The 24,984-nt window shown below is 43.1% G+C and overlaps 2 protein-coding genes across 13 annotated transcripts in view; both read left to right on the top strand.

Annotated features, from left to right (window-relative positions):
• The window catches only part of AHCYL2 (adenosylhomocysteinase like 2), a 149,095-nt gene extending 140,213 nt beyond the window's left edge, over positions 1 to 8,882 (top strand). For all 9 annotated transcript variants that reach the window (XM_081146338.1, XM_081146339.1, XM_081146336.1 and 6 more), the window contains 5 exons: positions 2,167 to 2,265; positions 3,914 to 3,982; positions 4,103 to 4,181; positions 5,443 to 5,563; positions 5,964 to 8,882. In XM_081146338.1, coding sequence (XP_081002464.1) covers positions 2,167 to 2,265; positions 3,914 to 3,982; positions 4,103 to 4,181; positions 5,443 to 5,563; positions 5,964 to 5,970 — 375 coding nt within the window. In that variant the 3' untranslated portion in view covers positions 5,971 to 8,882. The remainder of the gene's footprint in view (positions 1 to 2,166; positions 2,266 to 3,913; positions 3,983 to 4,102; positions 4,182 to 5,442; positions 5,564 to 5,963) is intronic.
• A 3,512-nt stretch (positions 8,883 to 12,394) lies between these two features.
• The window catches only part of STRIP2 (striatin interacting protein 2), a 46,082-nt gene continuing 33,492 nt past the window's right edge, over positions 12,395 to 24,984 (top strand). For 2 of the 4 annotated variants that reach the window (XM_081146331.1, XM_081146330.1), the window contains exons 1-7: positions 12,395 to 12,620; positions 17,593 to 17,662; positions 20,866 to 20,940; positions 21,925 to 22,059; positions 23,377 to 23,497; positions 24,292 to 24,360; positions 24,555 to 24,661. In XM_081146331.1, the coding sequence (XP_081002457.1) occupies positions 12,480 to 12,620; positions 17,593 to 17,662; positions 20,866 to 20,940; positions 21,925 to 22,059; positions 23,377 to 23,497; positions 24,292 to 24,360; positions 24,555 to 24,661 (718 nt within the window). In that variant the 5' untranslated portion in view covers positions 12,395 to 12,479. The remainder of the gene's footprint in view (positions 12,621 to 17,592; positions 17,663 to 20,865; positions 20,941 to 21,924; positions 22,060 to 23,376; positions 23,498 to 24,291; positions 24,361 to 24,554; positions 24,662 to 24,984) is intronic. The other 2 variants (XM_081146332.1, XM_081146333.1) reach the window with 2 other exon arrangements.

The following is a 24,984-nucleotide window of genomic DNA, read 5'->3' as shown; positions in this document are numbered from 1 at the left end:
CTAAGCATTGATCATTTTATGATGTTCCTTGATTCCACCATATATTTGTTCCCGGGGAACACTTTCTAAGACAGGAGACTCTTGTTATTCACGGAGTAGCTCTTTACTCCCAGTCACCAAGATTGCTTGTCCTCTGGAAGATTAGGAGTGTGAGACACTAAGAGCTTGAAGTACTTTAAAGTCCCATCATCTCAGTAATTCAGGGATGGGGAACTTCTTCTGCCAAGGGCCTTTTGGATATTTATAACATTATTCACGGGCCATACAAAATTATCAACTTAAAATTTAGCTATGAAAAAAGTTCCTAGATTTATTGAATTTTGAGTCCCACCTGCAGTTGCCTTGGCAGAGCCAGACCAACCCTGCTGGATGTTCCCTACCCCTGCAATAAATATATACCAGTGTCACCACGGAGTATCTCTAGGCTCTATGTGGTTATTGCCTTCCATGGTGATATTTGTAATTTAACTTCTATGCTTAACTTCTTTAACTTCCCAAAATTATCTGTTTGCTTTGATTTCTTTTTAATTCTATTTACAGTGTTTATAAAATTTATTTTCAAACTTCTAATTTTGAAGTAATATTTGCTTAGTTTAAAATTTCAAACAATAGGAATATGTTTAAAGTAAGAAGTAAAAAAGTTACATAATTGAGATTATAGTATATTTTTCTGCAACTTGATTTTTTCACTTAACAATAATGAATGGTTTCCATGTTAACACATATAGATATACTTCTTTTTTTAAACAATTGCATAATATTCCAGTATATGGAATTATCTTGATTTACTCAGCCATTTCCTTGTTGATTTACATTTTTGCTATGACAGACAACACTGGATGAACATTCTTGGGCATTTATATTTCTCAACTTGAGCAGGTGTTTCTATAGGATACAGCCTTCAAAGTGAAATTGACTGGTCAAAGATTAGGTACATATAAAATTTTGTTAACTACTGCCAAATTGGCCTCTAGAAAGGTTGAACTTGACATTTCAAGAATTTTTTTATTTTCCGTCTACCTAATAAACGGACCAGCCCATTAATACAGTTCTGAATATACTGACATATCATTATATGTCTATCTTTCCCACTAGGCTGATGATGAAAAGAAAATACAGTCCCTGTCTGTAGAGATGCTGTGAGAAATAGCTCACAGTCCAGTAGAGGAGTCCACAGTCTTAACTATAGTAGTGTCCTTTACTACAGTGACTAGAATATAGTATGTACGCAGTAACTGATTATTGTATAACTGAAATGTTTCTCTTTGTTTGCCTGAAAACTATTATTTGGCAGAACTCCTTAATTTCACCACCTTGAGCCAATAGCTGTAGTCTTAGAATATGGACTCCCTTTCTATCTTAGGCATTGCCTATTGGAAGAAGGAAGTTGTCTTCAGTCTAAACCCTGTGACTGTTATTTGATTGCTGCCGTTAATAAATTTAACATTTCTTCTCTTGTTCTCGGAATATACAATATACAGAAATGGAAGGAGGGTGAGCCATTGGGAGCTTTATTCTACCATTAAGCATTTCTCTAAAGGCTACTTCACATTTGCACTTAGGTCACAAATCTTCTGTAACTTTAGGATGAACCACCATCATTAAGAAGATGGAAACTGGGACACTGGGACATGAGGGCAGAACTTGGGCCCCGGCATGCTGTTTTTAGTACATTCAGCCTTTTCTAACTAATCTCACTCAGCTCTGGTCCTCCTTTTTTTTGTGTGTCTCTTTGGCACTTATGTATTCAGTTTGCACTGTATTAATTTGCACTTGTTTGCATGTTGCTTTGTAAGTATTATAAAGGCTTTTTCCCCCTCACATATGTATTGTTTTGTGTCCCCAACCAAAATAAGAGCTTTTCGAAGGCAGAAACCATGTCTTTGGTTTCTTTTGTATTTCCCATAGCACCTTTTACTGTGCTCAGCAGAGAGTGGGCGTACTGTATATGTTGTGGAATGACATCCTGAGTGATCCCTCCCTGGCTGGGCCTAAGATTAAATTTCCTGAAATGGAACAGTCCTAACCAACCCAGGACAGGTATTCTCCATCTGGCATGTTGGTTGCTCCTTTCAACCTGCTATTTGAAATGGCTTCCTTCAACACCTTTTCATCAAAAAGTGGGACCTGGCATGGCTGATGATGTGCTTGCTGTATGTATTCCAGGCGAGTCTGCGGACACCAGAACTGACCTGGGAGCGAGTGAGGTCCCAAGTTGACCATGTAATATGGCCTGATGGCAAGAGGATAGTATTGCTGGCAGAGGTAAGACCTGAGGCTGTGAGAGAGATTTAGCTCTGACAAGGAGAGACTACAGTACTCAGATGCCCTCCTCCTCATGTTCTCATACTTTTCAACTCCTCCTAAGCACAAGCTTAACTGCTTTACCAATGGCTTGTGAAAGGTCTTTTCATTTTCCCTTGGCAATTAAGAAACTATTTTGGTTCCCCACTTCCACCAATTATCCTGTCTCTCTATGTCACTCTACAGGCTGAGTCAGATAATGACTATTACTGTGAAATTAATGGATAGAACTCATGCACTCTGACTGATGCTTACAAAGAGATAATGTTGATTGTGGGATGATTTAATCAGTAAGCACTGTAACTAAGTGACTGTAACTAAGGCTATCTTAGGCAAGCTCCATGTAGTCATGTCTTTGCTGATAGATTCCATTCTCCTGGATTGAGCCAGACATATAGTGTGTACCCAACTATATACTGATTGTGTGATTGAGAGTTCCCTCTCCTGGCTTCCTCTAGCTCTGACTTAGTCTTGACTTTCATTCCACTGGCCTTATATGTCAATGTTTGGCCACTTTTCCTTCCTTGAAAGCTTCTCTTTCCTAGTCCTAGATGCTTGACAGCTATAACGATGCCCCTTGTTCTTAACTTGACACTTTCTCTTCATTAGGGAAACAGAGCAAAATTACAAGAAGGATAATAATACTTTTCTCAAGTTTTGATTTTCAATCTTTTTTCCCCTCTTTTTAATTAAAGAAACTGAATTTGAACATGTAAAATATATACAGTCTTCATCTAGGGGCCTTTAAATTTATGCTTGAGTATCCTTCCTGTTCTTTTTACCTTTCTTCACCTTATCTCATCTTCACAAATACTTTATGGCATCTATAAAGGGACTGAATTATTTCTTCACAAGAAAGGAATTGTACAGGGAGGGGAGGGACAGGTTGTTACATATTCATTAATTGCTTTGACGTCAGCCCACTGTCTGGTGACTTATTTCTAGTTGCCCTGGGAGGTCCATCTAGTCATTTTCGTGACAAAAGCAAGCACCACCACCCCAACTGTTTTTGGTTCCTATGGTTGAGCATAAAAGGTTGTCAAGCTTCCTAGGAAATGAGGTAGGAAAGGATAGTATTGGGGACAGTTTCTAGCTCTTCTAATCTCAGAATCATCCACTCAAAATACAAGGCTGCCCTTGAATTTAGGGGAACCAAACCGAGGAAGAAGCACAAAAATCATCACAGCTTCCTAAATCCAAAAAAATATTCCCTCTCAATCTGGAGAGCTTGCCCCTGGATTTGACTAGGTCATTGTTTAGGACAGTCTTTCAAAGGAATGTCAATACCTTAGAAGGGGGATATTCTGCTGTAGAAAGGAGGAAATTCAGACAAATGCACTCTTCCTTGGCTTCAGTATACTGTGACCATCTCTATTCCTTTTTACATAATCCCAAAGATTTTTTATCTGTTACCTTCATCAAATTCTCCAGAACTTTTTATGGTTTCACTTAAATGTCAATCAATTAATTTATATTTATTGAATACCTGCTTTTTGTCCAGCAATGTTAGTTGGGAAGATTTGGAAACTGGCAGGCATGCTCTTCCCTCACTCTTCAAAGCCTGGAGACTTTGTCCTGACCAGTTTGTGTCTTAATCCTTGCTCTCCAGGGCCGTCTGCTGAACCTAAGCTGCTCCACAGTGCCTACATTTGTGCTTTCAATTACTGCTACTACTCAGGTAAGGCTTCCAGAGAGGGAAAGCAGGGCTGCAGAGGGTCATAAGACCATCCGGGTTTCACTTGATATGGGGTGGATTGCTGTGAATGGCACGTCAGCATCCATCTCTCTGCTTTTCTAGGCTCTTGCCTTGATAGAGCTTTACAATGCTCCGGAGGGTCGCTATAAGCAGGATGTCTACCTGTTGCCCAAGAAAATGGGTAAGCATGTGCTCTTCCATCCCCTTCCTTACCAAAGTAGCTCAGAGTCAGAGGCTAAATGAAGTTTGGGGGAATTATGTTTCTTAAGGATGGGGGGGGGGGAAAGATGTTTATCTTGTAAAGCAGGAGCTAGAATTACTAGGTTCCAATCCTCAGCTGATTTATTACATGTTACACGGGTTGCTTCATTGGAGTTGTGGCACTTTGCTGTGATTTTGTTCACCTGCCTGTGAATTTCAAGGGTTTTTTCTCTTCAAGTACCTTGTATGTAAGAATCTCAAAGAAGAAAAAGATTTTCCCCAACAGAGAGGAATCATCTACCTTGTGACATCTGACTTATTCCAGTTCTAAACAGCCCTTCCCAAACTTTCTCAGACCAAGAAGACTTTCATATACACCTTCCATCCCATTGGTTCAAGCCAAAGGAAAGATTCTGAATAGCTTCTAGGAAGAGTTAAGTTATGTGGGTGTTTTGTATAAGAGAAACATTAAACTGTCTTAAATTTTTAAAGAACCTGCCTCAAGCACCTGAATTGATACAGTGTGTTTATAAGCTCCCGAAGCAAAGATCAGGGAACAAATCGGCTCCCGGTTTCTTTTTGCTTTAGCACTAAATGCAGAGCAGCTGTTAGAAGTTGACATGTTTTTCCTTGAATAGAAACTTTGGAAGGATATAAAAGATCTAGAGCAGTCCATATTCTGAATGAATATGTAGTGAAGTTAGGGAGACCAAACAAATACATAGGAAATGACATAAATTTTCTAAATAAGTAATATGTATTCAGGTAAGGGAATGTAAACAAATGCATAAGAGAACTAAGCGTACTGAAAGCAAGGCAAACAGTGTAGTATCATTTGTAGTCATTCCTTTCGAATTTACCAGATGTTACTTTTTCTGAGTGACTCAAGGTATAGAGTTTGAGAGAAAACTAAAGCTGCAGCTTCCCATTTTTTACTCCCCCCACTATGCCATCCTTTCTTTTAGACCCAAAGGCCTATTATTTCATCGCTCCCTCACCTGTCTGAGAAGGAAAGGTTCAAGGCTAAAGCAGCTTGTAAGGAAGAAAGGTTATGGCTTTGAAAAGGTTATGGGCTCGAAGCTCAAGCAACCATTCCTTAGAACTAAGGGCAGAAGTTGAGCATTTTTCATTCAGCTCCAAGAATTAGAAGGTGTTTTTCAACTTTTTAAGGCCTAACCTGGAGAGAACAGCCAGACAAGAGGCATGAATGCTTATACCAGGGCTTCTGTGGTCTGTTCCAGATGAGTATGTGGCCAGCCTACACCTGCCCACCTTTGATGCCCACCTGACAGAGCTGACAGATGAACAGGCCAAGTATCTGGGACTCAACAAGAATGGGCCCTTCAAGCCTAATTACTACAGGTGCCTTGGGTTCCCCAGAAAACAGGGAAGCCTGGGTAGTCACGAGCTTCCTTTACTGGGATTGGTCATTGCATCATCATCATATTTACATGGACTCAGAAAAATAAACCCACCCTTCCTCACTGCCACCCAAAGGAATCTTCGAGGCTTTCTCCAGACATCAGTGTTCCCTTTCCTGAATTTGCCTTTCTTCATTTCAGCTTCTTGATATGATTTTTACCTCTTTTTAGAGAAATATTGTTTTTTTTATATGGATGTGAAAAGTACCACAATTACCTACCCTCACCATACACTCCAGAAAAGTCCCTGCCTTCCTATGACACCTCTAGGCAGGCTCTTCATGTCCCAGCATCCCCACCAGCTGATAACATCACAGTGTCATCTTTCTTTTTCCCTCCAGGTATTAAGTTCCTGTAACTCAAGCCAGAAGTTTTAAGGAATAGAACTCCAAGCCTTTTCTCCACTCCTATACAGGAAAGAACCCAGCAAGCTGCTTCTCCAGTCAGCTGCCCGCCGTGCTCACCCTATATGTTAGATTATTTATTTATTAAACTCTAGAATCCAGTGCCTGTCGCCTTGACCCAGAGTGGTTACTGCCCCGAGGGCTGTGAGACCTGCAGAGGACAGGCTGAGGAAGGAAAGAAATGGGGTAACCTTTCCCAGCGCATCTTTGCGTTATCTCCCATTGACTGGAGCCTTAGCATTTGTCAGGTTTCCCTTGTCCAGGCACAGGGTTAGTCCAGGGACTGCAGACTCTTTGTTGCTGGGGTTTTCTGGAATAAATTTTCAACAGCTGCCTTTCTCAGATTTGGCTCATCCCCAGGTAAGGCCTTTTGGAAGTCACTGAATTAACATGGCCTGGGTTCCTAGTCACTGCCTTCTTTATAAAATGGTTGGAAGGAAGGATTTTTATGGCTTTGGCAAGCTACACCAAGAACTCAGCTGTGCCTGTGCTTACTGGGAGTCTCCTTTACCCAAGATTTCTTTCTTCTCCTTAAATATTTATGTCCATTTTAACACTTTCTGGTTCCAAGAGGAATGTGCCTCCATTATTTGCTCAGCTACTCTGATATTTGTCAGACATTTGTTTTGCCATCTTTCTAACCCAACTAACCTCTGCTCAGGAAGTGGGGGGCAGCTCCACTGGGGCCCATAGTTTTACTTCCCTGTCATTTAACTGGATAGTTTCCCAGGAAGCTCCCTCCAAATTGACACTGTCTCAGAAATGTGAAACATTGCTTCCTGAAACTTTCTTTTATTGCCTAAAACTACTTCTAAAACTGAGCAGGGAAAGGTATACTTTCCAAGGGATTTGGGGTATAGGGCTTTGGAAATGGGGCAGGTCTTTCAGGCCCACAGCTTAACACTGTAAAGAAGCAGAATGTATTTATTTGTCTCCTGGGAAGGTCTTTGCAGCTAAACTATACAGAGATGACACTGTAAACTGTGTCCAGATGATCAAAGCTAGCTTGAGTAGGTTGGACTTCATCAGACATTCAGCCATTGATGAAACAGAAATCTGTCTCTGCAATTTGGTTGTGGTATTTCTTCCCTGTTGGGATATCTTTTTATGTTCCATCTTAGGAGTCTGTATTTCAGAAGTTGTTTCTTGAGTAACTCCAATGTTACAAACAATTAGTAATGTGAGCAGCCTGAAATTTTACATCCCACTTAAAAGTCTGATTCCTTTTGGAGACAGACCTATTGGTCTTAGGGTTCCATTGAAACCAGATTCGTTCCAAGAGTTCAAGTCTAGAGTGGCCCTGCGAACCCTGAATGAAATGAATCCCCTTTCTCCCTTCCAACCCTGATTACACTCTCAGGTTTGTTTGTTTTCCTATTTTTTTTCCTATCTTGGACTGCCTCAAAATCTTAAGACCAAGGTGACTCAGGAAAACACCAGACCACCCAGGATCACTGTAACCTCTAATTCTCCTCCCCAACCTTCACCTTCTCCAGCTTGCCCTGCTCTTCACATGTACCCTCAGAGACAGTCTGGAAGTGATCTTCCTTTTGGAGGCAGGGAGGTGGACCTTAGGTAAATGGCTCTTTGCCTCGTTTAATACTATATAGGCTCGGCCCATAGAGTCTGGTTCCTCAGAGGCCTTGTCTTAGCAAGTACTGGAAAAAGGCCACATACATGGCTATATTCTTTCATGAAGAAGATAAATGCTGAAAATCCCACAAGACCATTTAATTTTTTCATTTGCCTACCCAGTTCTGATTTTTGTATTAATTAATTGGATCTCTTTTATAAAAGATTCAGCTCTTTGTACCTTATCTTATATCCAGAGGAAATTCCATTAGGCAGATATCTGGACTCTAGCCTATTATGTTCTTAGGCCAAAAGTCATAACCTGCTGTTTCTCAGCAAAGCTTGGCTGTCTATGGAGCTTTCTATGTGCTGATCCTGACAGAGCATGCTCTGCCTTGCTGAGACCCATTGCAGATGACAAAGGAGCCACCCTGGGCTTCTAGGTTACGTTGCCAGTGTTGCTGCCCACAGTGAGGTATTTGCCTGAGTTTCGGGTGACTTCTTTCTCTCTGTGTCATCAATCATTAAGAAGAAGGAGGCCCAGGCCTCCTGAGAATTTGGGTTCTACCTTAGTGCTGGAATTTGGCCACTATTCCCTCTACCCTTGGAATCAGAGCAGATGTGTCTTCTTCCCTCAAGCTCTCACCTAGGTATCTGGAAGCATGGGAAAGAAGACTAATTATCTCTGTATGTTACCCTGGCCTGTGGGAATACTTATCATTTCCCCTATGATGAATTTGTGCAAGTTTTCAAGGTCTTTTTTTGTCTTAATGGAAATATTGTTCTTTTTCTCATTTTTTTTTTAAAGAAAGGTATCTGGTCTACCTTCTCTCTACCCTCCCACCTCCTCATCCTAGCCTCCCATATGAGCACGGCTCCTCATGGCCACATACTCCTGCAAAGCTTTTTTGCTGCTTGGCTTTTCTCTGAACAGATCTGAAATTGCTGCTCCTTTGGTTTTCTCAAAATTAACTTTGTCACAGTTTTAAAAAAGAAATCTGAATGCATTGTTGCATTAAGCTTTTTTTAATAAAGGAACATTATGGAAAGAAAATAGGCAACACCAGCAAATTGTATGTGGACAAATTCTAAACTATATATACATACATATATATATAACTAATCATCTAGTTCTCATTGTCATCTTACTGAAAGGAAATAAAACCTCTAAGAATCACCATTTCTGAAGAGGCTCTTGGAAATCTTTATGTCTAAGTGATTGTATTAGATCAGCAATAATGAACATGTAATCTCAAAAGATAAATAAAATATTCTTAAAATGGATTCCTGTTTTGAGAGTATTCCTTGCTTCTATGAACTAATTCAGAGATGAGAGTGGTTTCTGGGCAACAGGCTAAAGAGCCTGCTATAGGGCAAGGATGTGAAAAATTGAAGCGGTTACCAATAGGCATGTTCAATGGCCTTAGCCTTTAGCCCCTATTCCATGGTGGGTCATTCCACTAATAAATCCACCCATCCCCTGTTACATGTATAAAATATACTTTTTTCTCAGAACCACCACTCTGGGGAATTGAGAAGTGTAGACTTAAGGCAGAGAAACTAAAGTCTCTTTCTAGGTTCCCCAAGTCTCCTGTGTGCTATTTTTAGCTGGAGAGCACAGAGGCTAGCATCCCTGGTTTGGGACCAAAGGACCCTGACATCCAGCCTGACAACATACAACCAAAGGGAAGAAAGAAATTAATCTGGCAGAGATTTGTCACCAAGTCAGGTTTTGCCTGACTAAATCAGTAACCAGAGGATGAGCCCAACTCCCTCTTCTTTCTCAACTACCAGAGTAGCCATTTTTGAGCAGCTGCCCGGTAGCCAGCTTCTTTAGTTGGTAACCTAAACTAAAGTTCTCTACAGTTCTGCATTCTGTAATGAGATGTTTTCTCATTACATCCACACCTGACTGATAGGGAGAGAAGGCTGTTCTGTTCTTTTTCTACTACTTTACCTTGGCTGCCTGATATCCTAAAAAATTAGGTTAAGACTTCCTGCATCTTATTTTTAAGCTTTCTCTGTCAGATGTTACCTATTTAATCACATATCTGACCTTCCTGGGTTAAAGTGGAGTGCTTATATGGGAAAGGGGTATGTTTGTCCTTATAATGTACCTATTTATACCTCCAGCCCTCTACCAGTAGCCTCAGGAAATGAATTTTTAGAGGTTTAAAAATAACTCAGCATGGGAGCCATCTATGCAAGATGGAAAAACTTATAGACCAGCCCCTAATTATCTCCTAGGTATATTTATGGGCACCCCTGTGGTTAATGGTATTGATAGCTATCGCTTCTTTGTTGACAAACTAAAAGAGAGTGTATGCCAATTCCATGACTTATAGTTTCAAAGTTTTCAGTTAATCTGGTTTCTTGTTACTTCTTCCAGGAGCTGTTTCCAGATAGCTTCTTCCTTATGACAAGCTCTGAAACTCTGGACCTATAATGATCAGACAGATGCCTGATATTTGCTGTTGTCCATTCCACTGGTTGTGGAAAAGATAATGGATTGAGGTTTCTCCTCATGTTGATTCTTTGGAAACTCCGTATCAGTTTTTAAAAACCCTTCTCTGAAAATGAAGCCAGGTGGAGCTCTAGACTCAACAAAAAACTTTACATAGGGGCCAGAGGGTACTTGAGAGCTGTCCTTAATCCTACTTCCAACTGAAGATCACTCTGCTTCCTTTACCCTAGGCAGGCTAGAAAGGAACAAGCCTCAAAAGGGGCCACTCCTATCTGCCACTACTATTGCGGGTCCTGCTGATTGACTAGGCTCACAAAAGAGAACATGATGTTCTGGGCCTGTCAATCCTAGAGCTCTGACAGTTTAGGAGGAGATGTATTGAGAAAAGGGAAGGTAGAATAATTAATTCTTTTATTAAGAAACCCTAATGGGCTGTGCAGTGGCAGATTTACCACACTGAAGCAGTGGTGAGCTAGGCGTAGGTTGTGAATTTTAAAGCAGAGTATGAGTCCTTAAGAGTTGAACAAATTATACCCTGAGAAGAATTCCAAAATCAAATAGTTTAGGCCTTGAGCCAGGGAATTTCTTGGAAATCCATATTAATTCAATTCTGTTGAACCAGTGAGTCTCAACCCCAGAAGATTTTGCCCCTCTGGGGACATTTTGCAATATCTGGAGACTTTTGGTTGTCACACTAGGGGGAAGGTACTATGGGCATCTAGTGAGGAGAGGCCAGGGATTCTGCTAAACATCCTACAATGCATGGGACAGCCTCCACAACAAATAATTTTTCAGTCAATAGTAAAGAAACCCTGTGTTAAACACGTGAGGCATATAAAAACGAATAAAACTTGGCCCTGCTCTTGAGCTTATGTCCAGGTTGTAGGTGGAGGGTGGGAAGTGGGGCTGAGAAAGGAAAGGGGAAATGGTGGGAGGGTACAATAGAGATGTTGGGGACCAGGAAGGGAAAAGAACTCAGCTCCAAGGAGTGCTTGCTCTTCAACTCTGCCTTGACCTGTCACCTACTAACTAGCAGAGGAAAATGTGAGGGAAAGAGGGTTAAGAAAGGAACAGGATTGTCCCTAAGATATAAGAAGAGTAACTTCTTCAGGCCCCTTCCTTTGGGATATAGTGGAAAATATAAAGATTTTGGATCCAGGCTGACTTGGCTGGGCACCAACACTGCCTGAATGGGTTAAGGAGGTTCAAAAGGAAGGCTTTCTGGAGGAGGAGGTGATGCCTAAAATAGAATCTTTAAGGAAGAACAGAAGCTAGCCAAGAGAAGAACAGAAATTTCCTCCACAGAGAACAGCACATTCGAAGCGGCTGAAACAAGATCGAATACGATACCTTGAGAACTGCAAGGAGTAATTAATCTCTGTGAGTCCCGACTTCCTCATCAGCAATACCGGATTCATGGAAACAACCGGTCAGGGCGAAGTGTGACAGACCTGGAAAGGGCCTGGTGCAGTGCCCGGAAAAAGTGGCAGTTCAACAATCCCACCCATTGCCCTCAGGCTGCTTATGTGGGGCTACTATTATCAACCCAGACTGCATTTACTGCTTGTTAGATAAATTCCAGAGTGGGCAAGCCACACGGCCTCGTTTGCCCAGGAAGAATCTTAGAAGAATAAAGCGAAGGACTGGACCGGGGGTGAGGGTGGGGCCGGCGCACTTGCTCTCCATTCAGTTTCAACTCCCGAGATCACAGCATGAGGAAGGGAAAGGCAGAGGGCCAGGAGCGGCCCTGAGAGGCACCCGCAATTTCAGTGAAGTGAAAATGCCCCACCCCACCCCTTAACCCCCAGTCTCCCAGCCAAATCCTCACTCCGAGCGGGTTGAGTGCTCTTCATAAATCTCAGCTTCCAGAGAGGGTGAGTCCCTCGTTTCTTGCGGTGTCCTTGGTCACCCGGGGGTGCCATCCCTTCCCTGCGACGGAAGCGGGATTAGGGACGAATGAAGCTCGGGGCAGAGGTCTGTGGTAATGGGGAAACAGATTGCCGCGGAGCAGGAGGCGAAGACTAGAGCTCCCCGAAAAGGCCGCTGTTTGGGAGGGGATGAGCGCTGAGGGGCACCCAGTGAGAAGCGGAGGGATAACCTCCTTGAGCTCAAGGCCCAGAATTCGGGAGGTAGAGCTGGGAGCCAACCCAGGAGCCCACCGCTACCAGAAGCGCCGCAGGACCAGGAAGGAAAAAAAAAAAAAAAAAAAGGAGGAAAAAATCCTTGGATTTGAGCCCCCACCTCGTCCAAGTCCCGCTCCGCGGCCGAACAGCCAATCGCGCTGCGGGGCGGGGCTGCGGCAGCGGCCGCAGCCAATAGCTGTTGAGAGGGTGGGACCTTCGAGGCGGCGCGCGGCGGCAGGGTAGCCTGGGGCAGAGACCGCGGAGCAGCTGAGGGGAGCCGCTGACCCGAGCCGCATGGAGGACCAGGTGGCGCCCGGGACCGGGAGCCCGCCCGCCAATGGCAACAGCAACGGCAACGGCAACGGCGGCGGCAAAGGGAAGCAGGCGTCGCCTAAGGGCCGGGAAGCGTTCAGAAGCCAGCGGCGGGAGTCGGAGGTGAGGAGCCCCGGGAGCTTCTGTTGGGGCCAGGAGATGCCCTCCGGGGGAAGCGGTGGCTGAGGTGACCTGGTCTGGTTCCCCCTCCCGCGCCCCGAGTCGCCCCTTAGAGCGGGCGCCTGCGGGGTCCGCCGCATTCTGGACTCTGGGCTGTGCAGCACCTGACCCCTCTCCACCCCTCTCCTGCCGCGAGCAGGTCGGGGGCCTTCTAGCCCTCCGGCCTCCGTCCTGGGAGATGTAGCGCGCTATCGAGCGTACTAGATACTTTTCAAATATTTATCTCACTAATAGCTGCAGCTCCTTGAGGTGGGAATTTGTATTTTCCATTGACAGAGGAGCAAACAGGCGCCGAGAGGTTGTGACTGGCCAGAGGGGTGAGAGGCCAGAGCTTCGCCGCAGTAAAGAGGAGGTGGCTGGGGGGCAGCTGCCCGGCCGCCCCAGGGCTCCCCGAGCCCCAGCCGAGCGGACCCTGCGTGCCGCGTGCTTCTGCCCTCCCCTTCCCCCCGGGTGTGTTGGCAGGCTCTTTAGGGAGTGCCTTCCACCGTCTTCAGGACCCCTGCCTGGAAGGGTTAATGAGACAGGATTCTGGCGGGGGCAGTACCGGAGTGAGTAGATGGGGCTGTCCTAGGATACAAACCCACACATAGGAGTATGAATGTTTGGGTCGCTTCCTCTTCTGGGGAAAAAAAAATTAAAAAGCCTGGCCAGGAGGATAAAAGGCTTGGATTATCCTCACTCCCCCACTGCCCTCCTCCAGCCAGTCTCCGTCAACTAGCCCAGAGTAGAATTGGATCTGAGCCGGGACCCGGAGGATAGGCCTCAAAAGTGTCAGGTGTGGAAGGGTTCATAGAGATCAGTTGGGTTTAGCCCTTTGTTTTGCAGAAGTAAAAGAGACAGAAGTAACTTGCCCAAGATCATACATCTGGCTTCGTGCCCAGGAGCACCAAGCTTTGGAGTCAGCCAGACCAGGCTTTGAATCCCAGCCTATTTATTTTCTGTGTGACTTTTGGCAAATTGCCAAACCTCTAGGAGCTCCAGTTTCTTCATCTGTAAAATGAGGTTAACACTATCTGTCTCGGGAGGTTGTAATAAAGTCAAAGTGAGATAATTGAATGTGAAATATTTAATGCAGTGCAGGCACAGCGCATGTAATGGGTCAGTTCAGAGTAGCTCTTAGTACTGTATGTCACCATCATCAAGGGGCAGAGCTGGTACTGGGGCCCAGGTCTTAAGCATCTCAGTCCAGGGTTTACCATTTGAATAGTATCTCACAGTTTCCAAAGGGGTTTCATGTGTGCTTTCCATTTTCATACAGACAGGGTAGGAGCCCATCCCATTTTTTAAAAGAGAGAAGTAGAGGAGGTGAAAAGACTGGCCCCAAATCACACCACCTTTCAGAAGCAGAGCTCAGCCCTCCTGCCTTACTAAATCAAGCAGGGTTCTGGCCACCACATCACCTTCCCCCCTGCCTCAGTACCAATCTGGCCTTTTAGGGTACCCTTTGCTTCCTTTCCCCATAGAGACATTGTTCTTACTCAAATTTGGTATATTGGGGAGGAGGGTAGTCATCCTATATGCCCAGCACTATTTTAGGTGCTAGGGATACAGCCATGAACAAGATAATGTCTTTGCTTTGTGGAGCTAACATTCTAGTGGGAGTGGAGAGACAGACAATATGCTAATAAATAAAATAATTTCAGAATGATGTGTTCTTTGAGGGACTTAAAACTCCTCCTAACATCGGACGCCTTGTCCCTACCTATCAAGTCTTTTAGGAAGAGGCTCTGATATACTTTACCTTTGCCAGTGAGTTCAGTATCCAGAGACTCAGAGCTTTCCACCTGCACCGCAGTTTACCTCCTGATTGCCTGCAGCTGCACTTGTCATACTTTGAAATGAACAACTGCAGTGATCCTCTCTATCTGAGCTCATTGCCTGCCAAGAGGCTGGCTGGAAAGATTAGCTTTCCTCTACCTTCTCCTGCAGCAGGAGAGCTGCTTCTGCTTGTCAGTATCACAACACCCTGGTGCCAGACTCAGATGACCATCTGCTTTTCCTTCCCTCCCTCCTTTTGCTTTCCTGTGGGAAATAGTCCTCAGGAGAGGTGGTTTTCTTTCCTCTCTAGGGGTTCTAAAGAATTACTGAAAGAATTATTTGGCATAAGTCAAGAGAGTCTCCTCCATACATGTCACTGTTTATAGGGGGCACTGTTGACCTACCCTTTCACAATGACTTTTAAGTATGAACTTCCCAACCTAAAAAGAAAGTTAGATAATAATCATTTGCTTAATAAAAAAATTCTTAACTTACCAAAGGATTCACCTCAGGCCTCTTTCAGCCAGATCCCCCGGTTTACTTGGTTCCTAAAATCCTTGACAAAGTTTGTGGCAAAATGAGGAAAGTTATTCATAAAATAAATGAAAGGAAGTTATTCATAAAATAAATTTCGATACATTGAATTTAAAGGATGTATGCAATTAAAAAAACAGTGTTTTTCTAACTGTAGGGGGTAACTTGCGAGTTGAGACCAACATTTTTAAAAAAAGGCCCTGGCCCATGTGGCTCGGTTGGCTGAGTATTGTCCCTTGCACTGAAAGCTTGCCGGTTGGATTCCTAGGCAAGGCACATGCCCAGGTGTGGGTTTGGTCCCGGTAGGGATGTGTACGGGAGGCAACGAGCCCATGTTTCTCTCTTGCATCGATGTTTCTCTCTCCCTCTCCCTTCCTCTCTCTCTAAAATCAATAAGAACGTATTTTTTAAAAATAGAATAATAGAAAACATTATGATATATCTATCACATACAGTAATGGTAAATATATTTTGTTAAACTTTTGTTCCAGTTTGTGTGTGTGTGTGTGTGTGTTGGGACATGATGTAAAGTTTATTTATGCTTTGATTTATACCCTAAAAAATCTGCAGAACGCTGCTTTTAATGAGTCTTACTCTGATAGTGTGTCCTTTCCTTTTGGGGGGTATTTAACTGTTATTTCTTTTTTAGAAGATTTTTTTAAGTCTCTACTTATCAGAATAAAGCAAGAACCTTATATCATTCCCTACCCTCCACATTTTTTTTTTCTTACTGATCTCTGTAATCCAGAAGTTTGGAAAATTCTTGTTATAGTGGATTTAAACATGATTTGCCTTGGTGGCAGTGTAAATTGTGATAAAGTGTGTTTGGAAAACAACTTGTCATGTTCAAGGAGCCATACAAATATTTATATGGTTTGATGCATTAATTTCTTTTATAAGAATCTATCCTTAGGAAAGATGCTAAATATGAAAAAAATATATAAATGTATTATAGCTTCATGCATAAAGTAAAGAAAAATTAGAAACTTAAATATTCAACAATAGAAAACTGGTTAAGTAAACCAGTATATACCTGTCCACTTAACTGCTTAAGGTGATAGTCATAATAATATGAGAAAAATCCTTTATGCTATGATATTAAAATTGTAAGTAGAATAAGTAAAATTCTGAGTAAAGTAACCACCTACATAGTTCTACCAAGTGCTGGGTGATGTGCTAAGTGTTTTTCCTATATTAACTCGTTTAGTTCTTAAAATGACACTGAATTATCCTCATTTTACAGATGAGAAAAGTGAGTATGTCATTTTCCAACAATTCCCTCATACCAATTCAATTCAGTTCTGACACTACCGGACCATAAGGGCTCAATGCCACAAGACTGCCCCCACATCAGACACCAGCCACAAGTGGGGTCCCCAGGCTACCTGCACTTCCACCTGGCCAAGGACAAATTCAGGGGTTGCCATGACTCCCTCCTCAAGTTTGATAATTTGCTAGAAGGACTCACAAAATTCAGAGAGTGCTATACTTATTATTACAATTTTATTTTAAAGGATACAACTCAGGGACAGCCACATTAAGAGGGACATAAGACAAGGTATAGAGCTTCCATGCCCTCTCAGGGGCATCACCCTCCTAGCATGTTGGTTTGCCCAAACCTCATTGTTTTATGGTTTTTATATGAAGTTTTATTACCTAGGCATGGTTGATTAAACTACTGGCCTTTTGATTGAACTCAATCTCCAGCCTCCTTTCTCCCTGGAGGTAGGGCCAGCCCCTCCTTTGAAACTCCCTTTGGGTTCATGTTGAGTCACCTCATTAGCTTAAACACAAGTATGGTTGACAAGGCTCCTTATGAATAACAGACACTCCCATCACTCAGGAAATTCCAGAGATTTTAGGAGTTCTGTGCCAGAAATGGCAGGGGGGTGGGGGGAAAAGGCCAAATATATTTTTTTATACCACACTGAGAGGTTAAGTAATTTGTTCAAGATCACATAATGTGCGACAGAGTATGTTACAGAGCTGAGATTCAAAATTTTAAAACTCAGATATATTAATATATACTGGTAGGAAATACCCCAAAATGCTTAAAGAGGTTAGGGGATTATATTAATTTATATATACACCATCATAGGAAATCTAGTTTTAATACAACTTGGAGTAGAAATGCTACCTTATATGACAATCCTAAAGTTTGGAACATTAGAGCTGAAGGACCTCTTTTTACAGATGAGGAACTATGATCCATAGAATGATATTTGCCCAAAATCATACAGTGGGTTACTGACAGAACTGAAGTTAGAACATAGTTCACCTCTTGTTTTTGTCCATCTCGTTTTTCTAAAGATCAGCCAGATGCTCTTCTGGTCTTTGTGTATATAGATCAGATATGGGCACTGATTGTAGCTTTCCTATCTGTTCTCCATCCTGGCCCTTTACCCAGAGTTTCTGATTCTATGTAGGAATCTTGAGCCCCACTCTGCACTGAGCCTCAAATTTAGGCTTGTAGGAGGTTAGATGAAAGGCACAGATGGGACTCTCCTAGCTGCCTCCCTGATCTCTAACCTTGGCCTCCAAGAGGGGACGAAAGCGAAATGAGGGTATAATCTTCTTTTGTCAACCCTTTCCCCAAGTTACCTCAAAGATTTCTCCGTTGCAGGGCTCTGTGGACTGCCCCACTCTGGAATTTGAGTATGGAGACGCAGATGGGCATGCAGCAGAGTTGTCAGGTATGAGGTAGATGGGTCTGTAGAGAGTGGAAGATGGCCAGGAGGGAGAGGGAAGGCGCTTGTCACCTCCCTTGGCAGCTTGTCTGTTCTCAACAAGTGGCTATAGAACAAGGGCTGTTCTCCACATTCCCTCTTCTCTCCACCCTCCAGTGCTAAAGATCTCTTTGTTCGCTTTCACATTTCTTTCTGTGAATTCTCCCTTGGCTATGGTATTCTCCATTCTTTCATTCTGTCACTGTTTTCTGCTTACCCTCTTTATTCTCTTCTGGTGCACTCTCAAATCTGTTCTCTCCACATTCTCCTATTTTTCCTCTCTTTCTCTTCCCATATTTGCCCACATCTTTGCATGCCCCCTTCTTCCTGCCACCCTCTCCTTCTCTATTCCACCCTCTCTCCTTTTCTCTTCTACCTCTGTCTTGCTGCCTTCCCCTAACACCTGCCCCTTAAATAAATCTCAGCAGTGAAGAAAAATTCTATATACAACTGGCCAGCTGAGCAAGGCTGGGCATGTCACCTATAGCCATCAGAGTGGAGCTGTGTTTGGATGTTTCTGAGCTGGAGTTAAGTGATCCCATTCTTTTTTCAGTGCTGGGCTGTTTCTCTCTGGATTTTTAAGGTTAGGCTAAATGTGATGTCCTCACATTAAGGGCCTCCATGTTACACATGCTGTGAATGCCAGTTATTAATAAATGAGCTTTGGATGGAGATGGTGTGAAAGTTAAATATTCTGTCACATGGAAGTGACACTTTGAGACATGATTTTTTCAAAGAAAAGAGACAAATGTTTTTAAAGAAGTTCTTGTGAATAAGCACAGGGAATAAATTTTGTGATGAGTGACAGAAATAGAGAGCTAAGTTTAATAACCAACAAAAGATTAGAATACAGAATGTCGGGGGAGAAGGTGGGAGAGAGAGAGAAGAGGAGAACCACCCAGTAGAGAAGTGATCAAAAGAGAAGTGGTCAAAGAATATGAATAGGAATTTATAAAATATACAGTCAATAAATACATGAAAAGATGTTCAACTACATTAGTAAATGGGGAAAAGTAAATGAAAATAATGCAATATTATATTTCATTCATCAAATTGCAAAACTTAAAAGCCTGGGCTTGGTGAGGGTGCAGAGAAATGAGTGTTTTTATATACTGCTTGGCATAAGGAAACAGAGTATAAAATTGGAAAGCAGTTTGGTCATATCTAGCAAAGTTGAAGATGCACACTTATTATGACCCAGTGATCTAGATGTATACTTTAAAAAAACACTTGGGCACAAGAAAACATGTACAAAGATGTTTATTGCAGCCATTGTGGAAAATGGTAAACAACTTAGTAGGGGAATGAATAAACTAGTATATCAATCTACAGTCATTAAAATAATTGACCTATATCAATATGTTTCAATATTAATAAATGTTAAAAACATAATGTAGAAGGGAGAAAAGAAATACCGACAAAATAATTTATACATGCATCAAGCTGCCTAAACATATGAGTCTAAAAGATGTTTCTAGGCAGTCCAGTCGCACACTTGTTTGAGAGCCATGTCAATAAAGTGAATGGATGTGTTCATCATGTTTTTCTTGTAAGAAACTATAGAAAGACACATAATAAAAAAGTTTCTAAGAAAAAATAATTTATACAATATGATGGATACTGCTTGGATAAAAACTTTTAAAACAACATGTTATTTATAGGCACATAAAGAATAAAAATAGGCATGTGAAGCATACAGACCAATTTCATTATAGTGGTTACATCTAGAGAGGGAAATAAGATAGACTAGAGAGGAAGAGGGAACTTTAGATGTCTGAAGCAAATATGACAAGTGTTCATATTTGTTTAATCTGGGTAAACGATACACAGATGTCTTCTATGTAGTCTATATATATCTATAAATGAAAGTTCATGATCTAAAGTTTGAAAACAAAAACAAAGTTTAGTACCTAAGAGGCTGTTCCCTTTTCTGACTGGGTTTGTTCTCTACTCTTAAATAAATACGCACACACACTACCCAATAATGACTGAAGAATTTAAGATTGAGAGATGGGACTTATTTCCGGTAACTCTGAGATTCTGGAACTCAGGACTCAAAAGCCCTGCCTCCCAGCCTTGGCCAGTGTGGCTTAGTTGGTTGGAGCATCATCCTGTACACCAAAAGGTGGCAGGTTTGATTCCCGGTCAGGGCACATACCCAGGTTGCCAGTTTGATCCCTGGTCAGGACACATGCGGGAGCAACTGATCGATGTTTCTCATCTCTCTCTCAAAATTAAAAAAAAAAAGCAGCCCTGGCTCCCAGACAAGGTGTTTCTCAACCATTAGACAGCTGGCTGTAACAGAAGTGAATTTCTCTTGCTCTGCGAATTATCTGTGACCTAGTTAAATTTCCAGCAAAGGTCTCAGTTAGGGAACAGGGTTTTAAGGAAATCTGTCTTAACACCTATTGATTTCTCAACTTCAGTTCTTCATCCTCTGTAAGATGAGGGTACTGGTAATAATTTTCTGGAGTGTGTGTATATGGAGGGGGAAAGGGCATTTTTATTTCACATAAGCATTTTTTATTGAGAGACTACTGTTAGTGAAGTTAGATTTTCCTGGACACAGGCAGCCCTTTGGCAACCATAGCTGCTCTACATGGTTTGATGCTATCTCTGCCTAGGTGGCTGTGAGCAGGAACCTAAACTTCTATACCCTTCGGGGAAACTTAGCAGGGAGAGAATGCATTCTCTCCAACCCCAAAGAACCATCTAATGCATATTCTCCAGCCCTCACCCTGGCTCCTTGACTAGCACAAAGGTCTTTCCTCTAAATTTCAGGAGCTGTGTTGCCCTCCTCTTTCTTAGAGACAGGGTAGTCCCAGTGTGGGTCGACAAGCAGAAGGGGTTGCAGCCCTAAGAAATAGGAGTGATAACATTAAGCCCTCTTAGCTCCAACCCTCCTCCTGGCCCTCACGAAATGTTGAAGCCTGCTTTCTCTTCTGTAGCAGCCAGCTGGCAGGAGGAGGACAGGTTTGATGGTTTAATCACCCAGGGACACAAGTGGCTATTTTTAACTGCTCCAAAAGGGAGGAAGCTGGCTCTGGATTGACTTGGACACAGGAATGTATTGGAAGCTTTAGCTCTTTCATGCCACCCTCTCTACCTCAGACCCCTTCAGTAAGGGTCAATAGAATGCTTGTGACTCTGTCCTATCTTTTCTGCCACAGAATTATATAGCTACACTGAAAACTTGGAATTCACCACTAACAGGAGGTGCTTTGAAGAAGATTTCAAGACTCAAGGTGACCCCAGACCCTTATTTGTAGAGACTTGCTTTTTTTCTTCATGATATCCCCATCTGATCTAGAAAAAAACCGAAGCAAAGTATGATCCTTCTTCATCCTCTCCATAACCAATAACTTCTCTATCCCGTCTTGCATATGGGACAGAGTTTCCTATATCTCAGGTGGAGAACCCATGGAGTGGAAGCAAGAGAAACCTGAGCTGGGTTCCTTTCCCTGATGTAAAGGGCCAAGGGGGCAGAGGGATGGGGAAGTGGGGTTGGCTGGTGCCCTGATGCCTGGTAGAACCCCTGTGCCTAGCCTAGTCTTTGACCTTAATGTTCAACCCCTGCTTCCAACTCTGCCTCACTCTTAATAGCATCTAATAATAATTTCATGTGTCCTCACTGATTCTCTCAGACCTCCATTTCTTTATTTGGTCAGTCGCAATTCAATTTTCAACTCAACAAATGTGTGGTGAGTATCCTGTTCTATTCCAGAGATGCAGGAGGCAGGAGTGAATTTGAAGTGCTTTCAAAGAGATTGTAGTTAGATAGCAAAGGGGAGATGTGTATATCACAAAACTAATTCAGGCCAAGAGGAAATGGTTAAGTGTTAGAAGTAAAAGGTATTTTCAGGGACAAAGCTTCTGGCAGGAGCATTTGTGGGAAGGAGGTAATTTTGTATTTGATCTGTAATGATTAATAGGAATTCATATGTAGGAAGACAGAGGGAACAGCTTGAAGAAAGGCAGAGATATAGAACAGTATAGGCTATGTGTGGAGGGTGGAGGGGATGTAGAAGAAGATGAGGCAGCAGAGTGGGTTCAGGCAAAAACTTTTTGGATCATTTACTTTTCCCATCCTTTATTTTTTCTTATCTAAATAAGGAAAGCTTTTGAAGAGAATTTGTAGTGGGCTGAAATTAGAGGTGGATTTGCTATCAGGAGCTTTTCCAGGAAGGAGAGGCAGCAGCTGACATTGGATCTATATGGCCTGTCCCCAGTGCAGGGCAAGGAGTGGCTGGAGTTGGAGGAAGATTCCCAGAAGGCCTATGTGATGGGACTCCTGGACCGGCTGGAGGTGGTCAGTAGAGAGCAGCGACTAAAGGTGGCCCGAGCTGTTCTCTACCTGGCCCAAGGTGAGTGATCACCTTTGCCAACTTTATGAGAAAAATGGTGTTATCAGGAGTAGGATGAGGCAAGTCATACTGGGAAAACAAGGTCCTTGCCTTTCAAGGACAGACCTTGTCCTGTGCTAGGAGTAACCTGGTGCTTATGAAGAAGATGAGGAGATGGTAATAGGTACTCTTCTGGATCCCTTAGAATCGGCCTTTATCTTATAAGGCGTATCAGGATTTTGTATAGCTCCTCTTTTCCTTAACCTGGGCTGTAATCATATTGAGACTAGCAAGAGTGTCAGTGTGGCGAGAGCTGACAGTGTACTACCAGCTGAGCATGGAGGTTTCTTTTATCATCTGTGACCTGCCCCTGACACTGAGGGAAGGCAGGGGCATGCCACAGATGCATATATGGACCCTCTGCATTGTTTCTTGTTGGCATTTAGAAAGTTCAAGCCAAAATAGCAGCAGGAATGGATGCTGTGAGTAATTTGAAGATAATCAGAACTCAGTGAGATTAATTGAGGAAAGTTTTCCAGAAGAGAAGTATTACCAGGTGTTGGAAAGAGAAATAAGATAGCCTTGTTGGAATAGTAAAATTAACTGCGAAATTATATTTAAGAGGACTGTTGGCAGAACTAACTAGTTGGGAGCTAAAAAACTATAAAAATCCTAAATGGAGAGAGAGTGGACATTATATGACAGGAAGACTATAGCAAACAAGTCAGTGCCCAACCATATCTATTGGGTCTGGTGCTATGACCAACTTCTAGGTGCCAGTACCTTCATCTTTTTTCCTGAGGGCTTTCTCTGCCCCACCATAGTGCAGTGAGGAGTGCTGGGGAATTAATGTGCTCCCCTAGTCCAGCAGCACTCATCAGTGACTGACAGGAGTTAGTGGATAAATAGCCCAAGTACCTCTTGGGTAAGATGATTCTGAGTTGTGTGGTTTATACTGTTTCCCAGAGCTCCCCTCTACCTGGGATTGAGCTCTTGGCTGCCTTCTCTTCCCTATATCACTTCCCCACTTCTCTACTGATGGTTCCTGGGATCAACTCCTAAACAAAATGCTTGTAGTTGAATTTTCATCTCTGGATCTACTTCTCAGAGAACTCATACTTAAAATAGGCCATTGATGAGCACATTGGACCTAACCCTGAATTCTGTCTTTCCTCTCCCCTGCCTCATTCCAGAAAGTTCTGGGGGCCCTGTGCCCTACATTTATCAGTCTGATTGTTGCACAGGATGTTGGAAGATGGTCCTAAAATCATGGAGCAGGGTGGAAAGAACTGAGATAACCCCTCCCCCTCAACCCTATGGCACTGTCTGTTCCTTTAGGCACCTTTGGGGAATGTGATTCAGAGGTCGATGTGCTACACTGGTCCAGGTACAACTGCTTCCTGCTCTATCAGATGGGGACCTTCTCGGCGTTCTTGGAGCTACTCCACATGGAAATCGAGTGAGAAGCCTTAGGGGAGGGTTGGCCTAGACAACCCCCTTCCTTGAAGGGTGCTCATGTCCTATGCTGATTCCCTTACTTTCGAGACCCCTATGTGGATCTGGGTCTATTCACATCTCAGTCCATCACTTACAGAGACAGTTCCCCTCCGTTCAGCCATATTCTCTGATATTCTGTTCTCCTCCCTAAGGTTGGGCTCATCAGCTGCTTCTGCCCCACTTACAACTTCAATCCTGGGCTTCAGGGGCCTATCTTGGGTGGGTTGTCTTTTTATCCAAACATCTCAGCCTAACTCTGGAATCCATGAAAACTTTTCTGGCTGAGAACCTGACCCAAGAGGGACAGGAAGAATTCCTATCATGTGCCCAATTCTTTCCCTCATGGGTTATAGCTCCAGAGGTGGCTTTATCTGCTCCTAGCACTGTATCGAATCCTCATTTTGTTTCACATCTATCACCCAGGAGTTTTAGATAGGGTGCAATCTGTTTATTATTCATCAAGTGTTGGTTAGCATCTATTTTGTATCCAGCACAGTACTAGCCACAGTGGGGATTTCAAGAGGAGTGAATATCACAGATGAATATCACAGACCCTGCCCTTGCCCATCTTCACCACAGATAAAGATTTGCTGAGGTGGCAGAGGAATTCTATGGGCTCCTTTACCTTAGACCAATTTCTTTATAGCTGCATAGCCAGGGCATAGCAGGTACTCATGTTTGTGGGTATGATCAGTGGGAACACAGTGAGTAAAGAGGCCTTATAGGTTCTCATTCTCTCCCTCTTTCCCATGGCAGCAACAGCCAGGCCTGTAGCAGTGCTCTTCGGAAACCAGCCATCTCCATTGCTGATAGCACAGAGCTCCGGTGAGTGGGGCTGGCCATGGGATTGGAATGGGATGGTTAGCAATGGGTTACTCTTTGCTCAAATTCTAGATGTACCCAGACCACTAGAAATTGCTAATTCAACTGGGTTGGGCTTCCAGACACTACCACTGAGGTCTCTGATTATAGGCTGGGAGCTGCCTTGGGCTCCTCTTGTGACCCTTCTATAATCCCAGGGTGCTGCTGAGTGTCATGTACCTAATGGTGGAAAATATCCGCCTGGAGCGAGAAACAGACTCCTGCGGGTGGAGGACAGCCCGGGAGACCTTCCGCACTGAATTGAGTAAGAAGTGGCCCTAAGGAAGGGTGAGGATGGGGTGCCGGTGGTGGAAGGGAAGCATAACATCTGCCTAAGAGAGAAAGGCAGCCTTTTTTTTTCTTCTCCTGAATTAACATCTTTTTAGGACAGATATGGCACAGCAGGCGTGAGGTCCTGCCTTGATTGCCCTGTGTCTGTGAGCTAGGACCAGTCAAATATCTTCTCTATGCCATAATTCCCTTGGTTGTAAATGGGGAAAGGCATCCCTGTCCCATTCTATCATGAATCCCATGTGAAAAAAATGAGTTGAATCACCTTGAAAACTGAACTCTGTTCAAATGTAAGTT

This window comes from Miniopterus schreibersii (assembly GCF_964146895.1).
Source record: "Miniopterus schreibersii genome assembly, chromosome: 9".
Lineage (NCBI taxonomy): Eukaryota > Metazoa > Chordata > Mammalia > Chiroptera > Miniopteridae > Miniopterus > Miniopterus schreibersii.
Note: the sequence above shows the minus strand (reverse complement) of the source record. Positions and strands in the feature narration are given on the sequence as shown.